The following is an 18,631-nucleotide window of genomic DNA, read 5'->3' as shown; positions in this document are numbered from 1 at the left end:
AACAGGAAAAAGCAAGGAGCTGCTAGGTGCACACACGGCATCCGCAAAAGAGGACCTGGAGGAGATTGTGAACTAATGGTATGACCAGCTATGCTGGCCTGAGGTGACCGGTTCAAGTCTCTTGATGGAAGCTGCTGAGCTGGAGTGTGAGAGATTGGGGAGTGCTGGAACAGCATGGGAGAACACCGCAGGGGTTGTGTACCACTGAAACTAAAACCAGGCTCCAAAGAACAATGTGATATGGTGCAGAGGCAGGGGCGATAGAGGTGGCAGGCGCTGAGCTGACGTGTTTGAGATGAGATGTCTTCACCCCACCTAAGGCGGGATAGATTGGGAAGTGGAAGTATGAGGATGGAAATCAAGGTCCGTGATGTGACTGACAAAATCCAGGGATTCTTTCCTGGTTCGGACACATGCAGAGGGTGAAAGAAGGGGAGCTGGGGAAGATAGATTGGCAGGAAAAGGTGGTAGGAACGAGAGCCGGAGGAAAGCCAAGGATGTGATGGATGCACTGCGCCAAAGACGGTCGGCAGGGGGCGTTAGCGCCACATCGAACAGATGGAGAAGGCTCGTGATTGCATGGAATAGAAGGGTGTTCTAAGAAGGAGGGAGAAAAAATGTTCTCCTTGGCCTCTGAGGACAGGACAAGAAGCAATGGACTTAAATTGTAGCAAGGGAGGTTTAAGTTGGACATTAGAAAAAACTTCCTACCTGTCAGGGTGGTTAAAGTTGGAATAAATTGCCCAGGGGGGTTGTGGAATCTTGCAGGAGGCATAAGAGATCTGTTGAAAAAGGCTTCTTTCTCGACAGATCCCCCTCTAGACTGCCGCTTTTTGCAGACAAAGTGCTGAGTCGGCAAAACGCAGTGGCCATTTTTATGCAAATTAGGCACGGGATAGTTAAATCCCTGCCTCATTTGCCATGTCGACCTGCCTAATCTGCATCCCTGTGCCGACAGAGGGATGCAGTCTAGACATACCCTCACTGTATAACCCTCTCAGGAATGCATTAAAAACCGCCTACCTGAACATCTGCTGTAATCGCCAGAGGCCTCCCGTCAGCGCACGGGTTATTCATACGCAACGCATCATGTTCGGTGTTGTATCCTGCTCTGTGCACACAAACCCCTCAGGCCCTGCATAAGCCGAGCTGGCCGGTTTCAGATCTGCATCTCATACAGAGAGGGGGGCATTTAATCCCAACTGGAAAATGTTTTAGCAGCCATGAGGGGCAGACCTGCTTCTTCCTGTGGTGGGACAAGGTGGCTGAGGTAAATATCTTTCATTGGTGAGAGGGAGAGAAGCTTGGGAGCTACACGGAGTGCCTCTGGGCACAGTTCACCACAAGGGGGCAGAATTACACCACATTTCACACCCGTGTGCAGCTGGCGGACTTTGCCAGCGCAGGCATGAAGAGGGAATGGATGCTGCGGAGGCAACCATGGCCGCCTGCAATCTGTACGGGGCCCACAGGCAACCTCCCTCAGGGGCTGTGTGCAGAACCGCCAGCCAAACTGTGCTGCCCGACTAGTCTGCTGCAAAAACCTCACCTTGCAAACACGGCTAGGGATCCGCATCCACTGGCCACAATGCCCCCTCCTGGGCTGGGCCGTGGTCTCCTCTGGTCTTATTTGAGCCTGTTTATTCACTCCATTGCCCTGTTTTCCTGCTTTCCCAGGGTGGCCGGGTGCCTCCCCATTGTGCCACACCCCAGCTCTGCGCCAGGATACCACAGGGTTGGGGACCATCCACTTAGGTGGCCACACAAGCATTCTCTGGTCCCGGACATTCTGGGACTGCTGAGAACCGTGTCCACCCTCTCTGGTGTGACCTGGTACACATGGGCCACACGTGGGCTACATTCTTGTAACATAGACGGCAGACAGGTTTTGCTCAGAGCGTTTCAGCCTCAGGAGACAATTTTGAAGGGCTTGAAAGTGAAAATGGGGTTACAGTTAAAACTGAATTGCAGCCACAACTGTAGCGCTCTCGTGATCGTTGGAGGGAAAATTGCCTCATTGTTACTATTTATTATTTGCATTACATTAGCATCTAGGAGCCCCAATCATAGCTCTCTTGTGTCAGTTGCTGTGTAAGCCCAGATGAAAGGGTGATCACAAAGAGAGAAAGGAGGGAAATGGGGGGAGGGGGGAAAACTGGACAAAGAACTGGAACTTTTTGCTCTGTTTTGCATTTTTCCATCACAAAACCAAAAATCTCTGTACAAAATTCAATATGAAATAAAAAATTTTGTTTAAAAAAAGTGGAAATTCAGAAGAGTTTTTCTACTAACCCTTAGAGAAACTATCTTATGCAGGTGGCCGGGGTGTTAACCTACTGCAGGTGGAAATCCAGATTCTTATCTCTTGTTCACCTGACTTGGTTTCCTCTGTCCACCTGGATCAGTAAACTCTTTCGAGTAGAGACTCCACTGTCTGTGTGTCCATACAGCATCTAGCCCTGGGGAGTCCTTGTCCATGACTTGTGATGGTGGCATCTACAAGATCCATAGCAATCTCATTAGAGAGCTCATGAGACATTTTCTATCAGCAGGGGTTTGTCTTGCCCCAATGACACCTTCCCACATCCTGGCTGTTACGTGGTAGGTACATTGTCCTTCTGGCTGCTGGGTTCCTCCAGCGAGCCCTGCCATGGGCTGTGAAATTCGGCAAGCTGCCCAAGCTGTGTGAGCGCGGCCAGCTAGCTCGTGGGGACTAAGAAAACTGCATCACACACAGGCTGGCAGCCTGAGCATGGAGTTCAGTGTCGTGCCACAAGGGTGAAGGGCATATGAAGGATACAGACCGGGATTAATACACCTAGGCTGTGTCTAGACTGGCATAATTTTCCGGAAATGCTTTTAACAGAAAAGTTTTCCATTAAAAGCATTTTCAGAAAAGCGCGTCTAGATTGGCAGGACGCTTTTCCGCAAAAGCACTTTTTGCGGAAAAGCGTCCGTGGCCAATCTAGATGCGCTTTTCCGCAAAAAAGCCCCGATCGCCATTTTCACGATCGGGACTTTTTTGCGGAAAACAGTACTTTGCTGTCTACACTGGCCCTTTTGCGCAAAAGTCTTTCGGAAAAAGACTTTTTCCCGAACGGGAGCAGCATAGTATTTCCGGAAAAGCACTGATGATTTTACACGAGATCCTCAGTGCTTTTCGGGAAATTCAAGCAGCCAGTGTAGACAGCTGGCAAGTTTTTCCGCAAAATCAAATGATTTTGCGGAAAAACTTGCCAGTCTAGACACAGCCCTAGTGGAAATCCTTTGTGTAAAACATTTTCCCGCCAAAATAATACGGTTTCTTCAAAATCTGTTTTCACCAGAATATGTCAGTTCCATCAAAAATGATACGGGGAACCCTAAAAGGGGAAATTCTCATTTCGAGTCAGCCTTTTGAAAGGAAACAAGAATATTCGTTTTGCCTCCACAAAATGTTGTTTGGTTTCAGTTTAACCCCAGCCCCACCAAAATAACACAACTTTGTCTGTCACAGCCTTGACCGGAAACAACAAAATGTGTTTTGGCTTCAACTCTCTTCTCCTTTTGGTACTTTTGTAAACTGAAACAAAATGCTCTTTTAAGTCAAAACAAAATGAATAGTTTTCTTCCCTTTCGAAAGGTCCATCCAAATCCAAATGTTTCTCCCCAACATTTTCAATGGGGAACCGACCAGGTCTAGATGAGGCAGAAGAGAAAGGAGTCTCCTAACCTAGATCTTGAGAGACCAAGGCTGTGCCATGCCATAGGTTTCCCGTGTGTCCGTGGACCATGTGTTTAGGCCTAGGTCCTCAAAGATATTTAGGTGAAACCCCCCACTGGGACAATTAAGGATCTTGGACAAGCCTGGATGCTCAGGGACAAGGTGGGACAAGGCATCTCCCACCTCAGTGCCTTGTGTGTGGCCATTCTCTCTCAAGGCAACCCCACCTGTTTTCAAGCCCCACTAGTGGTTGGGGGGCTAGGCATTGTGCACATTTCTGTGTCAGAGAAACCCGTTGGCCTGCTTTCCCTCTAGGGCTACGTCTACACTGGCATGATTTTCCAGAAATGCTTTTAACAGAAAAGTTTTCCGTTAAAAGCATTTTCAGAAAAGTGTGTCTAGATTGGCAGGACGCTTTTCTGGAAAAGCGTCCGTGGCCAATCTAGACGCACTTTTCCGCAAAAAAGCCCCGATCGCCATTTTCGCGATCGGGGCTGTTTTTGCGGAAAACACTACTGTGCTGTCTACACTGGCCCTTTTCCGGAACAGTTTTCCGGAAAAAGACTTTTGCCCGAACGGGAGCAGCATAGTTTTTCCGGAAAAGCACTGATGATTTTACATTAGATCGTCAGTGCTTTTCCGGAAATACAAGTGGCCAGTGTAGACAGCTGGCAAGTTTTTCCGGAAAAGCGGCTGTTTTTCCGGAATAACTTGCCAGTGTAGACACAGCCCACGTGTGGGACTGTTGTGAGCTCTTTGAGGGCAGCAGAAACCAGCTTTTGGGTCTGTGTTTGGACACTGTCTAGCACATTACGGTCTTGCTCCATGACTAGGCTCCTAAAGGCTACCGTAATACTCCTAAGAAATAGCAATAATAAGGTACAGTGCCTATGACAACAGGGCCCTCATTGATGGCCACAACCCCTAGACCCTACTCTAATCTATTAATAAATTATAATAATATTGTACAGTGCCTAGCACAGCAAGGTCTGACCCATGGCTGGGACTTCTAGGCAATACCATAATACACCTAGTGGCTGCGTCTAGACTGTCAAGTTTTTCTGCAAAAGTTTTTCTGCTTTTACGCAAGAGGGCCAACATAAGACAGCTAAAAACTGTTTTGCGAAAAAAAGCCCTGATGGCGAAAATGGCGATCAGGGCTTTCTTGCGCAAAACAGACGCTTTTCCGCAAAAAGTGCTTTTGCGCAAAAGCATCCGTGCCAATCTAGACGCTCTTTTCTGCAAATGCTTTTAACGGAAAAACTTTTCCTTTAAAAGCATTTGCGGAAAATCATGCCAGTCTAGATGTAGCCCTAATAAATAGCAATAATGCACAGCACCTAGCACACTAGAGAGATGGTCCGTGACTGGACGTCTAGCCATGACTATTGCGCCCACTGACAACGATAATGAATTGTAACCATCTCGCATGCGCTTTCATTCATCCTGACCAAATCCCGAGTTCCTTACTCAGCTCTAATTCCGTCTCTACGTGCGCTTTGGTGAATGAGGGCTAAGTCAGTCCTGACTGTAGGGTTGCCAGTTGGGGCTGGCCATGTTCCTGGAGGTTTCATCACGCCTTCAAGTCTTTGCTTAAAGGGTTACTTTTTAATTGTTGGAGACTCCAAGACACTTCCAGAAGGCCAGCAACCCTAGTAGGGACTAAGTGCAAAGTAAAGGCCTCAGGTTTCAGTCCAGTGTTTATAACTAGCCTCAGGACTTGGCTCACAATGAGCCATTGTATTTCTGCCAACCCCATTGCTAGGTGAGCTCAGATCCTCAGCTGCCAAGAGCAGATGGAAGTATGTACGTTTCACCACTGGCCTCTAAGACGGTACATACTGTTCGCAGTCTGTTCATCCCTTAAGTCACCTTCTCCAGCTCCATCCTCAGGGCTTGGCACGTTGGCTCAGGGTACCAGCACGTTAGCTGAAATGCTGGTCCCTGGAGGAACCGCCAAGGCCTGTCAAAGCAGGGTCACGCTTAGTGAGTTGTATAGCCACGCCCATCGCTTTGAAAAAGGAAGGGGGTGAGGCTGGGGAAAACGTAACCATGGCAGACTGAGCCTTTGCCATATGGTGGAATTGAGGCCATGCCCAAAATATACCAGCAGTGCAGGTGCTAAAGGGTGTCACCAAAACATCAGGACACAGGCTGGCTGATGTATGGGCCTCTCTTGTTTAAGACAGATCTGCCGCTGCTCACCCAGCATGCGAGCCAGGCTGGGGCTATTCAGCTGCCAGCTGAAGTGAGGCAGGTGCAGAACCTCCAGGAAGCAAAATCATTCCCAGATCTCCCTCCACACACCTTCCCCTCTCCAGAATGCAGCATGATCCTCTGCACCCTGCTAGAGTTGCCAGGTGTCCCATCATTGCGTCTTCTGAAAAAAAACAGAAAATACTGGACATGTTTTTCTTGGATGGAAGGCCAGGGGGACATTTTTCCCTGCCGTGTTTGGCGGGGGGAGTGTTGAGCGCAGGAATTTAAAGACGAATTTTTTTGCTCAACAAATGTGGTCTCCGAGTTTTGGTTTTGTTTTTTTTGCTCAACCAAATTTTTCCCCACCATGTTCAGGACTCTGTGGTGGCTAGTGCCCCTGTGGGCCTGAGCAGAGAGCTCAGACCATACAAGCACATCCGTACAATGCTCTCACTCGGACCACACCAGCAGCATGGTGGCCCGGCCCTGGGGACGGGCTCTGCCCATTGGCTCTGTGGGAAAGTAGGCAGTAAGTGCAGTTGCAATCCTCATCAGTACCTGGCATCAGACGCGAATTCAGGGGTCGCATCCATGTGCCACCTCAGGCATGGTGCCCATGTGCCAAGCAGCAGCACCCATCTGCCCCTGGATGTCTGGACCTCGGGTTCTTCCAGAAGCTGTCTGGTGTCAGAGAGGTGCCTAATGGCTAGGGCACTGGACTAGGCCTCGGGAAAACAAGGGGTCAAATCCGCGTGTGGCTGCAGACCGCCTGTGTGACCATGATGGGGTCACGTCCCCTCTTCTGAGTTTCAGCTTCTGAGCAAACAGGGTGCGATGGGGTGCCCGGCCCCCATGAAGGCGGAAGGAGTGGTGGGGCAGGGCTGGGCCAAGGACCAGCTGGCCAGGGTGCTCTGGCAGTGGAACGGAGGGTGGGGGTTTGAGGTGAAGGACAGCGAGACGGCAGAGAGGCTGTAGCCTGAGGCAGAGTGAGCCACAGGGGTAGGACCAGGACTGGTAGACCTGGCCAAGAGGCTGGGGCCCGACCGGGGGAACAATTGGACTCCGAGTGAGCTGGGAAGCACCCCTGTCAGCTTTAGAAATGGCTGAAAGCAGAGGTGCGGGGGCCATGCCCCAAACTGAAGGGAAAACAGGGAAGGTGGAAGCAGCCAAAAAAGGCTGATCTGGAGTAAGAGGCAGAAGGGATTGAGGCCTTTCCACCTCAGGGCCAGGCCTAGACTTGGTGGAGAGGGTGGGCCTGGGGACCCCACTGTTCCCTCCTCCTTCAGCCTCTTGAGAGTCCCTGGCAGGCATGGGAGACAAACTTGAACACTGGGCCCCCAAGGCTCCCCAGCAAAGCCAAGCCTTGCGAGAGGAGAATGGCTGCAGCCTGACCACCGTGCCTGCTGGCCCCTAAGCAATGCCCCCCCCCCCCCCCACACACACACACACACACACTGCATGGCAGGATGTGGTGAGGCCCAAGCCCAGGCAGTCAGATGGCATGGCCAGGGCAGGCAAGCAGATCAACTGGGAGCATTCACAGTCAAGCCCTGAGTAAGTGAATGAAGCTGAACCACTTGAGTTATTCTGACTTTTATTTCATTGCTGCTTAGTCCACACAGTCGGTATAAAATCAGAAAAAGCAAAGCAAAAAACAACAAACATCCTACGGTCTGGAGTCTTAGCATCAGAAGGCACCATATACGAATCTACAGTCAGATGCCCATAAAATTCATTGCCAGACACACCTCTGAAGCACAGAAAGAGGGTTACAGAAGCTGGACTCTGGGTTTCCATCCAGAGATTTGGTTTCTCCTACTCCTGACCAAGAGGGGGGTGGGGGGGATTGGTTATAAACATATTATTAACAATAATACTAAGAGCAACTTGTCTAAGTACAAAAGCCGTTATAGACCACTTATATTACACAGAATTATTTCTCGTTTCTACCTTCGTTGTTTACCTCATAAAATTGTTAACTGAATTTCCAGTGAGTAAGGTTAAATGGCTAGTGATAAGGAATGGCAAATAGATAGCACCATTTCACATATTTGGTATTTTATTTCATAGCTATATATTGGTTTTGATTTTTCCCCATCTTTATCTACACGGCAAGGAAGGAAAAATACATTTCAAGGTCATAGGCTACAGTGCTTGGGTGGTTTGGGTGTGTGGGATGGGACGTGAGAGCGTTACACACAAGATCTAACACCAGGACGTATCAGCATTCTAAGGGGAAACTTCCAAAATTAAGGTACGCACGTTACAGTAAAATTCCAGTGGAACTGGTAGCTACATATTTTAAAAGTACCTAAGTGAGTTAGAAGCTCAGGTTCCCAACTGGGTGTGGTTGGCAAGTTAGGAAGACTTCGGTTCCTACATCACCTAGGTGGTTTTGAGAATTTGGCCCTGTGCTCCTAAATGTCTGGGGCCCGGTAGTGATACATGCACATACAGGATCACCGCACGTGTGGCGGGGGCCAGACCTTCAGCTGGGGTAAGTGGGCACGATTCTCCCTCAGGTCACCGGCACGACGCTGATTTACACCCGCTGGGGATCTGGTCTGGCTTGGGGATTCTTTGGCGGGTTGCTTTGGGGTGGGAGTTTTCCAAGAGGAGTCCATTGGCATTCAGGGCAAAACAAAAACAAGGACACAAAAATACTGCGCTCTTGTTATACTGTTAGGAGTTCCTTAGGCACTTTCTTTAGGCTTTAAAACATAGCAGATGGTCAACAAAAGCAAACAATACTATGTACATATATGTAAAAAGTGTTATAAATAGGTTTTTAAACCATAGATACTATATACATCTTCAATGAACACAGTAACCCTTGGCGTGGTTCCTTGTGGGGTTTGTTGTTGGTTTTTTTTTTAAATTTGGAGGGTGAGGGGTTACTTAACTCTCCCCCTCCCCCATTTTCTCGTCTTTTCTTCCCCTGCCTCAATCCCCCTCCATGGACGTCATGAGTGCCCGTGTCTCGGCCCCCTCGCCTCAAGCTTCGTTATTCGCGCTTCCGCAAGATGACGTAGATCACCCCGCTGGTGACAGCCAGGGGGAAGGCCACCCAAGCCAGGATGTAGGCGAAGCCGAAGGCGGTGTCCCCCGTGGTGGGCTGCCAGTCCGTGTGCCTCACGGTGAAGATGGCGGCGCCGCTCATCACGCACAGACCTAGGGAGAAGACGTGATATGAATCAAGCTGCCCTGAGGATGCTTGGTGTCATGCAAGAGCTGCCCCGGCTTCCCCGGCCTGCCACGCTGGCAGGGATCGTGCTGAGCAGCGCTGATTAAAAACCCGCCCATCCTATCGAGAACCCTGGGCCACAAAGCAAGAAGCCTGGTTGAAAAATCTGGGGGGGACAGGGGTGCAGCTGGAAATAACGGCGGCCTGAGACCGGAGATGTTGAGCAGAGCTCTCGGTTGGTGATTTTTGGACTGACACACAATCGGTCACCCCAACCACGCGTGCGACCTGCTCACGGAATCTGAGCTCTGAAAAGGCAATAGCATGTGGGTAACCCCCGCCCTTGGGGGCGAACGCTCACGGGGTTAGTCACACCGCAGTCCCTGGAACAGAGTGCTCCCCAGGGCCAGGAAGGGCTGTGTAATCGAGCCAACGGCCTTCCACAGCTACTGGGCATGCTCTCGAACAGCCCTGCCACAGCCCCTCGACCCCACTCTGCACCGTTTCCCAATTTCGCAATTCCTGAGCCTCTAGAGGAGAAATCCCCCCCCCCATGCCCAGTTTCGTAAGATCCCCCACCCAACTCCTGCTCCACGTGAGCCAAGCCATGATTCAAACCCGGAGTCTGCAGCGGGCACTCACTCCCGTCCCACTAGAGCGCCGGGCCGGCAGGGTTAGATAGCACAAATGCTTTTGATAGGTCTTGGATCCGACCCCTGGGGCATTCGACGGGTAGGTCTGTTTCTGAGCAATGTGGCAGGTGCGCGGATTCATTTCCGAACTCCCAAGCCTTGCGTCAGGAGCAGGAGGCACAGGCTTTGCAGGTGCAGCAATGCCGAGAGCCCTTCTGCAATCGAAATCTCAGGCTGTGGCAACATGCAGAAGTCGCCAAAAGTTAAAATGGATCAAGCCGTTTTTTCTGCCTCCCACTGTCAACATTTCATGACCACATTCCTTGCTCCCCTGACGCAGAGCAAAGCATTATGGGTAACCATCCCACAGGGCAGAGTGGTGGGAAGGCAGAGCTAATCCCTGTGCTTCTTGGGATTCCCTGGTAGCTCTGGGAACTCTCCGTGCTGAGGAACGTCAAAGCAGCATGGCTGTCTCTCCAGTCCTCCCTCTGCAACAGCAGCCTGCCTGCCGCTGTGTTCCTAGCAGGGCAGAAGAGAAGCAGTCCAATGATTTGTTCTTTGTTTGTTCCCCAAATGGAGCAGCTCACTCAGCTGTCGGCCACTTCCCGGAGCTTTAAAAGGGGAGGGGCGCAGGCCTGCCGAACAGCAGAGATCACAAAACACTGAGCACAGCCATTAGAACAGGCACTGTGGGATAGCGGCGGGAGTTAGTTCTCTTGACAAAACCAACAAAGGAGTCCACACTGGCTATCTGTCAGCAATAAACGGAGGTGGAAAAGACAAACATCCCTCTCAGGGCTGGAAGTGTTCTGTTGCCAAAAGGCAGTTTTTGGTGACAAAATGTGCCAGTGCAGACAAGGCCTAAGTGTGCTTCAGAATGGGTCTGTATCCAAATGTATTTGGTAAAAGTGTGCTCGAGTCCCTCCGCCCCCGCCCCGGTCCCCCCTGCCCGCACTCTGGATCAGCTCACAGATGGGGGGAGGAAACAGAAACACCCGCCACCGTGGAAAGAGTTTGTCTGTCAGGGGATGAGTACACCCTCTCTATTCCCCTGCTACCCCACGCCCAAGACTGCCAAGGGCCAACCCTAGGAGCCCTGTGTCAACAGTGGGCCAGGCGCGACCCCTCTGAATCATAGCATTGACCAACGCTCCAGCAGTGTCGCAAAAAGTGCCCACGTCGGGGGCTGCAAAATGCTCGCACAAAGCCGCCACTGTCCCCCGCCAAGAACAAGGCTTTAGTTGATCTCCGCAATACCATTATCCATTCACGGTGCCATTGAAGCTAACTCTATTCCAAATCTCTCCAGCGGGCAGCAGGACCACCTACAGCTAACGGCAGGGCTCCGGGAGCTGTTCTTTCCCCTCACACTGCGCCTTTGTTTGTGGGAACTGCAGAGGTGGGAATAGGTTCAACCAGCAAGCTGCTGAATGCCGTTTCCATTTTTCAAACAGAGAAGAGAACTCCTACGGCACTGGCCCGCGCAGAGAAAGCAAAACGATTGTCTCTGCACTCGGGTGGGACAGAAAAGCAGCAGGCGGCCATTCCAGAGTCACCTACGGACGGCTAGAAATACTGCGGTCGATTGTCCATTGAAGGAGTCTGGTGGAAGAGAAGAGATGCTAATGACCACGTTTCTCTTAGCAGTACAGAGCTAGCGATTCTCACCAAGGGGATACGCTCCTGTGATAAAACACAGGGGAGGGCTCGAAGAAAGCTGCAGTCTCTTTCCTGTTCCAAGGCGCAACTTGTGCAACTCCTTTGGGGCTTGAGCTCCAGATACCTGATGGCGATGCTTGTGCACAAAGGCATTTGCATGAATAATACTTCTCTTCCAAAGGACGTGGTGGGGTCTGAAAAGCACGTTGAGATCCTTGGATGGAAGGGCACGTAGAAGTGCAAAGTAGTGTAATGTTAGGCTGTCCGCACCTTGCCTCAGTTCTCGATCTTCTGTAGCTCTTGGTAGCCTGAACCCGCAACCACCAGGCAAGGACAGCTGTGAATTAAGCCCACCCTCCCATCTGAAGGGGATTGCGATTTTGGGGATTTGGGTGTGTTCATAGAGCAGCATTGGGAAAACTTGTACACTTGGCTCTCACCCACCCTCTATTTTGTGACTTTCAGACTAACACACCTCTCCTATGGTTAGATTAGAGGAACTGTCCTGCAGAAGAAAAGGAGCTAACCTGTCTGTCCTGAGCTAACCTGTCTGCTCTCAGACGTCTTTCAGTAGCAGGATGACCCTGGTACTATGTCTGCTTGTTGCACGCAAGGAGTTGCAAGCCGTTGCTGGGTGTAGTGGCTGCTGTCTTTGCCTGCACAACCACCTTTCCATCTCAGGGCTTTGCAAAATACCTTGACATGCATGGAACGCAAAAGCCCCTCAGAAAACCCAATTTGCATCTGGTGGAGCCTATGCCACAAAGGAGTGTAGTGTACTGACTGCCGTCAGACAATGAAAACTGGTGACGGAGCCGGAAGCATTGACTCGCGAGGGTTCTTTCTGTCTGCCAACAGCCTGACTCATCTCATGCTTGTACTGTGTGTGGAAGCGATCTACGAGTATTTGCAGCAGTGGACACCCAGGCTAGATTGGGAGACGTTTAAGGGTGGCGGAAGGGGGCTGACTTAGGAGTAACGGGCTGAACTCGCAGCGAGGAATCTTTAGGCAGCCTGCCAGGAAACGCTTCCTAACGGCAGGATCTAGACCCTGAAAGAATCCCCCGAAGAAGGCCTTCGGGAAAATGCTTTAGGGGCCCCCAGCACTGGCCCAGAAGGAGGTACCCAATGAGAACTCACAGGGCTGGTCTCTCCTGAGTGCCTTCAGCTCCATGCTTCCCACAAGGCTGGGATACACAGGAGGACTATGGGCTGCGGCACCTCCCCAGAAAGCGTCAGCAATGGTAGGAGATGGGCATCTCCCCTCAGCCGAAAGGCCCACGTGGACTGGAATGAGCGCAGCCGGGTCCGAGAGCCGAGCCCTTGCACTTGACAGCCCCGGCTTCCGCCCTCGCACAGCTGGTGAGTCAGGCTCCACAACCAGAGGAGTTGACGTTGCGGCCCAGGCTGAGTCGTCTAGTCAGCGGGTTACCGTGGGGGCAGGATCATCTCAAGAGAGTCAGGGCGTGCCTGGGAAGAGACCGCGCCTCCCCGCCCACACGGGCACGCTGCAGAAGCTCCACCCGGCCGCAGTGGGATTTCCATCGCTCGCACTGGCACTGCCAGGGACCTCCAGAGGGAAAGTCACAGGCAGGTGATGGTTCCTTGCTGACGGGCTCTAAATCAAGGCTCCTCCGGAGCTGGGCCTTTCCAAGACCACATACAGGGCAAGGATAATCCCCACAATGACAGGATGCAGGGGCGGATATAGGGCAGGGCGAGCGGGGCGGCCGCCCCGGGCCCCACGCTTCAAGAAGCCCCGCGCATGCGCCGTGTCAAAGGGGGCGCCCCACGAAATTGTGCTGCCCTGGGCTCCGCAAAATCCTCATCTGCCCCTGACGGGATGCGACAGGAATGTGCTCTTTTGGCTGCCAACACCAGCCTGTCATCTTCCGGCACGTGAGGAAATCGGGGTGGAGGCCAAGGGGAGACCCGCCGGCTCTCCTCCGGTCACAGCTGCTGAGCTCCACAGGGGGGAGCACACGGATTCTAGCTGCTGTTTGCTTCCAGCCATCCTGAAATTCAGCTCACAAGGCCTAGCAATGCTGAGCGACCCCGGGCAGACGTGGGGTCACGCACGCAAACACTAGCCTGGTCTCCATTTCTACCCCCAGGGCTCCTTTGGGACTGGACATCTCACAAGGGCCTGTTTGCCCAACTCCGTAACGGATCACTTAGGAACGATCCGCACTACGCAGCCCCGGCTGTGCGGGCACCTAACTACAGTTCAAAGAAACAGGTTTTCAAAGCTGAACGCTATCTAAGATGGAGGTGCTGCAGCTGGGAATTGAGGGGCTGGCTAACTGGGTGAGCGGCAGCGCCCCTGGCTGAGGTGCAAGGCCCAGCTATCAAGCACCTCTCTGGGGGAAGACGTCTCAGGTCTCGTGCCATCGGTTCAGGAAGCCTCCCGCTGGTCAGTATGACAGCCCGGAGCGGTGAGGTCCCTGGGCCGGTCTCCCTCCGCAGGCGGCCAGCACCCAGGCTCTCGGCTCACCGAAGGAGGACGTAGCTCCTGGACCACACTCAGCCCTGCCGTCCATCTCCACAGCAAGTCGGTGGAGTTGCCCCAGGGTCTCAGCAGCCCCCAAAAGGCAAAGGGGCCGTTCTGCGTGTGCCCAGCCCGAGGGGTGCTGGGGCTGAATTTCAGAGCTGCTGAGCACATGGAATCCCCGGCTAATTCATTCGGAGTTAGCACCGACCCCGGCGGATGGGCCAGGGTTACCATCAGGAAGCTGAAAGCGCAGGAGGAGCTAGAGCTCTCCCAGCAGGAACTCCGACAGGCTGCTAACCTCTGGGGACCGGGCAGGGTGCGGGGGCCGTGGAACACGCCCACCGGTGCATTCCACATCTCAAGGCAGACCGGGCCTCCCCTCACGCTCTCTTCTCCTCGGTGCAGGAGTCCACTCAGAGGCTGTTGTGCTGCCAAGCAGGGCAGCTGCTAGAAGAGCCAATTCCCACTGCCCCGAGCCTAACCCTGCATCAACTAAACCACTGTAACAACCCGGCAGAGCCCTCTGTGTTATTCCAGAGCTTGCTCCTCGCCCGCCAGCAGCCTCGCACCGCCACCCAGCAGCGGTTTCCCTCCGCACGCTCCGAGCCAGCCCCATTTATCACTCCCCACTTACCGGCAAGGATCTGGAAGATTCCAGTAAGGTAAAACCGGCCCCCCTTGGTGAGAGTGAAGAGCTGGCAGAAGAACAGGAACAGAGACAGCACGCTGAAGATAATAGAGAGGATCATCATCGCCTGGACGGACTGCAGCCACTCTGGGGAAAACAGAAACGCACAGGCAGTTAGAGCGGAGATCTCGGGGGCGGGGTGTGTGCACGCGTGTGTGTGTGTGTGTGTGTAAATCACTGTGGGTGTGGGTGTGGGTGTGGGTGTGTGTAAATCACTGTGTGTGTGTGTGTGTGTGTGTAAATCACTGCTCCTCCCTCTCCAAAGCCTGGTTCCCGGCCCCTAAAGTCAATGGATGTTGTTCCAATGACTTCCGGGTGCGCTGGCTCCGGCCCAGAGGCTCTTGGTGCGCACAGATGTGGCTCCACGGGAATGACACGACTTGTCTCCACTCATGTACAGCAGGGACCCATCCTGCAAGGCTACAGACCGGCCAGGTCTCTTTCCATCCGCGCCACCTGTGATTCACGGGAGAACAAACATCCTTCCCTGAGCAGACACCAGCTAATTACAGGAAATCCCTGCAGAAGCTACCCCCGCTACCCAACAAGAGCCCTGGGATTTGAGGGCAAGCCGGCCTGGACAAATCATGCCGTGGTCCCAGCATGGTGACACAAAGCACCGTAGGAGCGTCCCCGAATGCCGCCATGCCGGGCCACCAGGACCTCCCTCTTCGGAAATGACTCTGGCCCATGTTTGCTCAGCGCCAAGGAGGAGACTTTCAAAGCAGACTCACATGGTTCTGGGATGCCCGACTTCCTTAAGGGAATGGGAATTGGGCGTCCCAGTCCGTTAGGCAGCCCCGAAAGTGCCACGTCCTCCGTGGCAACCGCTTCCCTCCTGTCTCGCTGCTTGGAGCATCTTCCACTGCACGTGGACCACACCCCGGGGCCTGGCCCGTTTGGGAACGAAACAAGGTGCAACGTGCCACACGAGAATTCTGGAACACGTCCCCAAATCCGTGGGCAACGTGGTTATTTGTAACGTGGGAGCATCCATCTCCGTGGGCCACGGGGACTCACTGGAGTCTGATCCAAAGCCCACAAGAGTCTGTCGACATGTTCTCAGTGACTTCAGTAAGTTCTGGAGCAGGCCCTGATGGGAACCACGGAAGCCAAGGAAGCGAGGGACCTGACAGCTCCTTGGTGTCACAAACAGCCAGTGGGTATTAACACTCCCTCTGCCACCTTATGGAACAAAGCCCTTAGCAACGGCTTTATCACAGCAACATTTGGCAACTGGTAAGGAGGAGCTGAGTCAGACCAGCCCCTGCATACCGGCCAGCTCTTGTCATTATTTGTGGGTGCGTAACTCCCCATAGAAAGCAAACCCAATGCTACAGCAGTGACTCAAAGTATCACAACTGTGCTCTGGTGACCTGCAGAGCTCAGGACCACCCGAGCGTGGTCGTTATAATGAAGGCTCACATGGTAATAGTGGCTCTTTAAATAAAACGGGACATAAACCATCAATACTGCCACGTCCTGAGATAGCAAAGCATGTCAAGTCATTCAGTCATGTACAGGATGCAACGGTTGTGATCAAAGCTCCCTCTAATTTTTTCCATTCTTGTGCAGAATAAATGTCGTTCTATGCACCAAAGCATGTGCAGATGTGCACCACTGGTAGAAACACTGGCTGGAGATTGTGGGCACCCTGCTAATCAGCTGGGTGGCCACCCTCGGGCTCAGCTTACAGGGAACACTGCTCTTATCCTCATTGTATGGAAACTGAAGCATAGCGCAGGGACGTGACTTGCCCACGGACACAAAATAAGCAGCAGACCCAGGACCATAAGCCATGAGAGATGTGGCCACACGGACGTCCATTCCCACCTCCCGAAGATCGGAGCCAAACCTCTCGAATCCCAGCCTTGTGCTTTCCCCTTCCCTACAGAAGGCTGCTTCCCCGCTACGCTAGCTGTGTCCCACTTTCAGTCCATGTGAACTGTTTGAAACCAGCCAGCCATGAATGTCGGCACCGTGCCCAGCTCCTGGGTGAGTCACATGACGGCCAATGGCTCGTCTCTGTCTAGCTGCCTCCGTGCCGCTCCACTGGGGCTTTCCATTGCATAATGCAGCTATTTTAGAACCCAAAGGTCAATGCTGTTCTCGGTGGCATGGCTGTTACTCCCACTGACGTCCAGGAGCCCAGAGTAGAACTCCCCCCCACACTGAAACAGACTCTAATTGTGACCCACCCTGGCACCACCCTGCCAGAGACAGCTGCCGAAGAGTCCTGCAGATTTAACAGAAAGCAGTCACTCGAGAATCCTGGAATCCCAGAGCTGGAAGAGACCTCGGGAGGCACCGAGTCCAGCCCCCTGCCCAAAGCAGGACCAACCCCAACTCAATCAGCCCAGCCAGGGCTTTGTCAAGCCGAGACTTAAACACCTCTAGGGAGGGGCTGGAATCTCCATCCCTAGGGAACCCAGCCCAGTGCTTTCCAGCTCTCCTAGGGAAACAGGTTTTCTTAATATCCAACCTAGACCTTCCCCACTGCAGCTTGAGCCCATTGCTCCTTGTTCTGCCATCTGCCCCCACTGAGAACAGCCTCTCTCCAGCCTCTTTGGAACCCTCCTTCAGGGAGCTGAAGGCTGCTATCAAATCCCCCCTCACTCTTCTCTTCTGCAGATTAAAGACCAAATTCCTCAGCCTCTCTTCGTAGGTCATGTGCTCCAGCCGCTGTATCATTTTCATTGCCCTCCGCTGGACCCTCTCCAATGTGTCCACATCCTTCCTCTAGTGGGGGCCCCAGAACTGGACCCAACACTCTAGATGTGGCCTCACCAGGGCCGAATAAAGGGGAATCACTTCTCTAGATCTGCTGGCAATGCTCCACCTAATGCACCCCAATATGCTGTTCCCTTCTTGGCTACAAGGGTGCCCTGTTGACTCAGACAGACAGCTTCTCATCCACTATAATCCCCAGGTCTTTCCTACAGATTTCTTTGAGTGCCTCTGAGCTAACAGAAAACACTCAAGGATAAGGCATACAACTCTGGATCTGTTTAATTCCAGAGTTTGTAGAGGACTTGTCATGGAGCTCGAGTGCATTTCTGGAGTCCTGTTAGTTCCACTCCTTTAGGATTGGCCCCCTCCCCCAGGGTCTTTCAAACTTTGCAGGTGCCGTAAGTGCAGGGAGGTTGCCCTAGCAGCCACCCCCAACTCTAGTTCCTGTAACTAGATCCTGCCGTCCTAGAGTCCCACGCAGAGGGCCAAAGACAGGTCTTGACCACACAAGCAAAGGGGAGTCAATGAGAGCTGCCGCCATGCAGTTCAAAGCCTTTGGCCTCCCTTTTCTATTGTGTGTCCTGTCCCAAAGTGCAGGGCTATTCAATAAGAGCCGCTGTATTTTATCCCAGAGGTGGCTGCATCTCAGTGGTGAGCCAGCATGTATCCGTTTCTAACGGCACGTGCCATCGCTGAGACGGGAGGACTATCAAGGAGAGTCTCAAGGATCATTCCCCGTTTTCACACGCCACGCGCATGAAATGTTCAGAACGTCTCGTCGATTTCACGTTCCCCGTTAGGTCAACAAAGGGTGCGCTCTCCTTCAGCTCTGCCACTCGGCAGCTTCTGGAATGCTGGGCTCTCAGGGAGACAAGAGGCGGTGAAATGCCACTAATGTAATCAAACTAATGAATCAGGCTGTGCCCACACTTAAAGCACGACAGAGGCAGCACTGCGGGGCAGCCACTCGCTGCAGAGACTCCGGCGCAGTCGTTAATCCAGCTCGCTGGCGAGGCAGTAGCTATGTCAACAGTCGAATTCTTCCTTTGATCTAGCACCGTCTGCGCCGGGGAGAGGGCAGTTTAACTAGATCGCAGCAGGAATGGCGTTTTCACACTCTCGGGGGTTGGCCGTGGCGCTGTGGGTGTTCAGTGGAGACCAGACCAAACCACCGACCTTCTCGACACTCAGCCCCAGCGGATGCACTATTGGGAAGAGCGATGCAGCGACTGCATCTCCCAGTCCATCCGCTAACAGCCACTGCTAGGAAAAAGCGGTGCCCTTTGTCTACACACCTGCGGGGAAGGAGTGAGATCACCACGACAAGAACCGTCACAGCCGTTAG

At 52.9% G+C, this 18,631-nt stretch overlaps 1 protein-coding gene across 2 annotated transcripts in view; it reads right to left on the bottom strand.

Moving 5' to 3' along the window:
- Window positions 1-7,479: 7,479 nt before the first annotated feature.
- The window catches only part of PMP22 (peripheral myelin protein 22), a 31,788-nt gene continuing 20,636 nt past the window's right edge, over window positions 7,480-18,631 (bottom strand). For both annotated transcript variants that reach the window (XM_006118701.4, XM_075903513.1), the window contains exons 4-5: window positions 14,503-14,643; window positions 7,480-9,073 (exon numbers count right to left, since the gene is read on the bottom strand). In XM_006118701.4, the coding sequence (XP_006118763.1) occupies window positions 8,907-9,073; window positions 14,503-14,643 (308 nt within the window). In that variant the 3' untranslated portion in view covers window positions 7,480-8,906. The remainder of the gene's footprint in view (window positions 9,074-14,502; window positions 14,644-18,631) is intronic.

This window comes from Pelodiscus sinensis, chromosome 20 (assembly GCF_049634645.1).
Source record: "Pelodiscus sinensis isolate JC-2024 chromosome 20, ASM4963464v1, whole genome shotgun sequence".
Lineage (NCBI taxonomy): Eukaryota > Metazoa > Chordata > Testudines > Trionychidae > Pelodiscus > Pelodiscus sinensis.
Note: the sequence above shows the minus strand (reverse complement) of the source record. Positions and strands in the feature narration are given on the sequence as shown.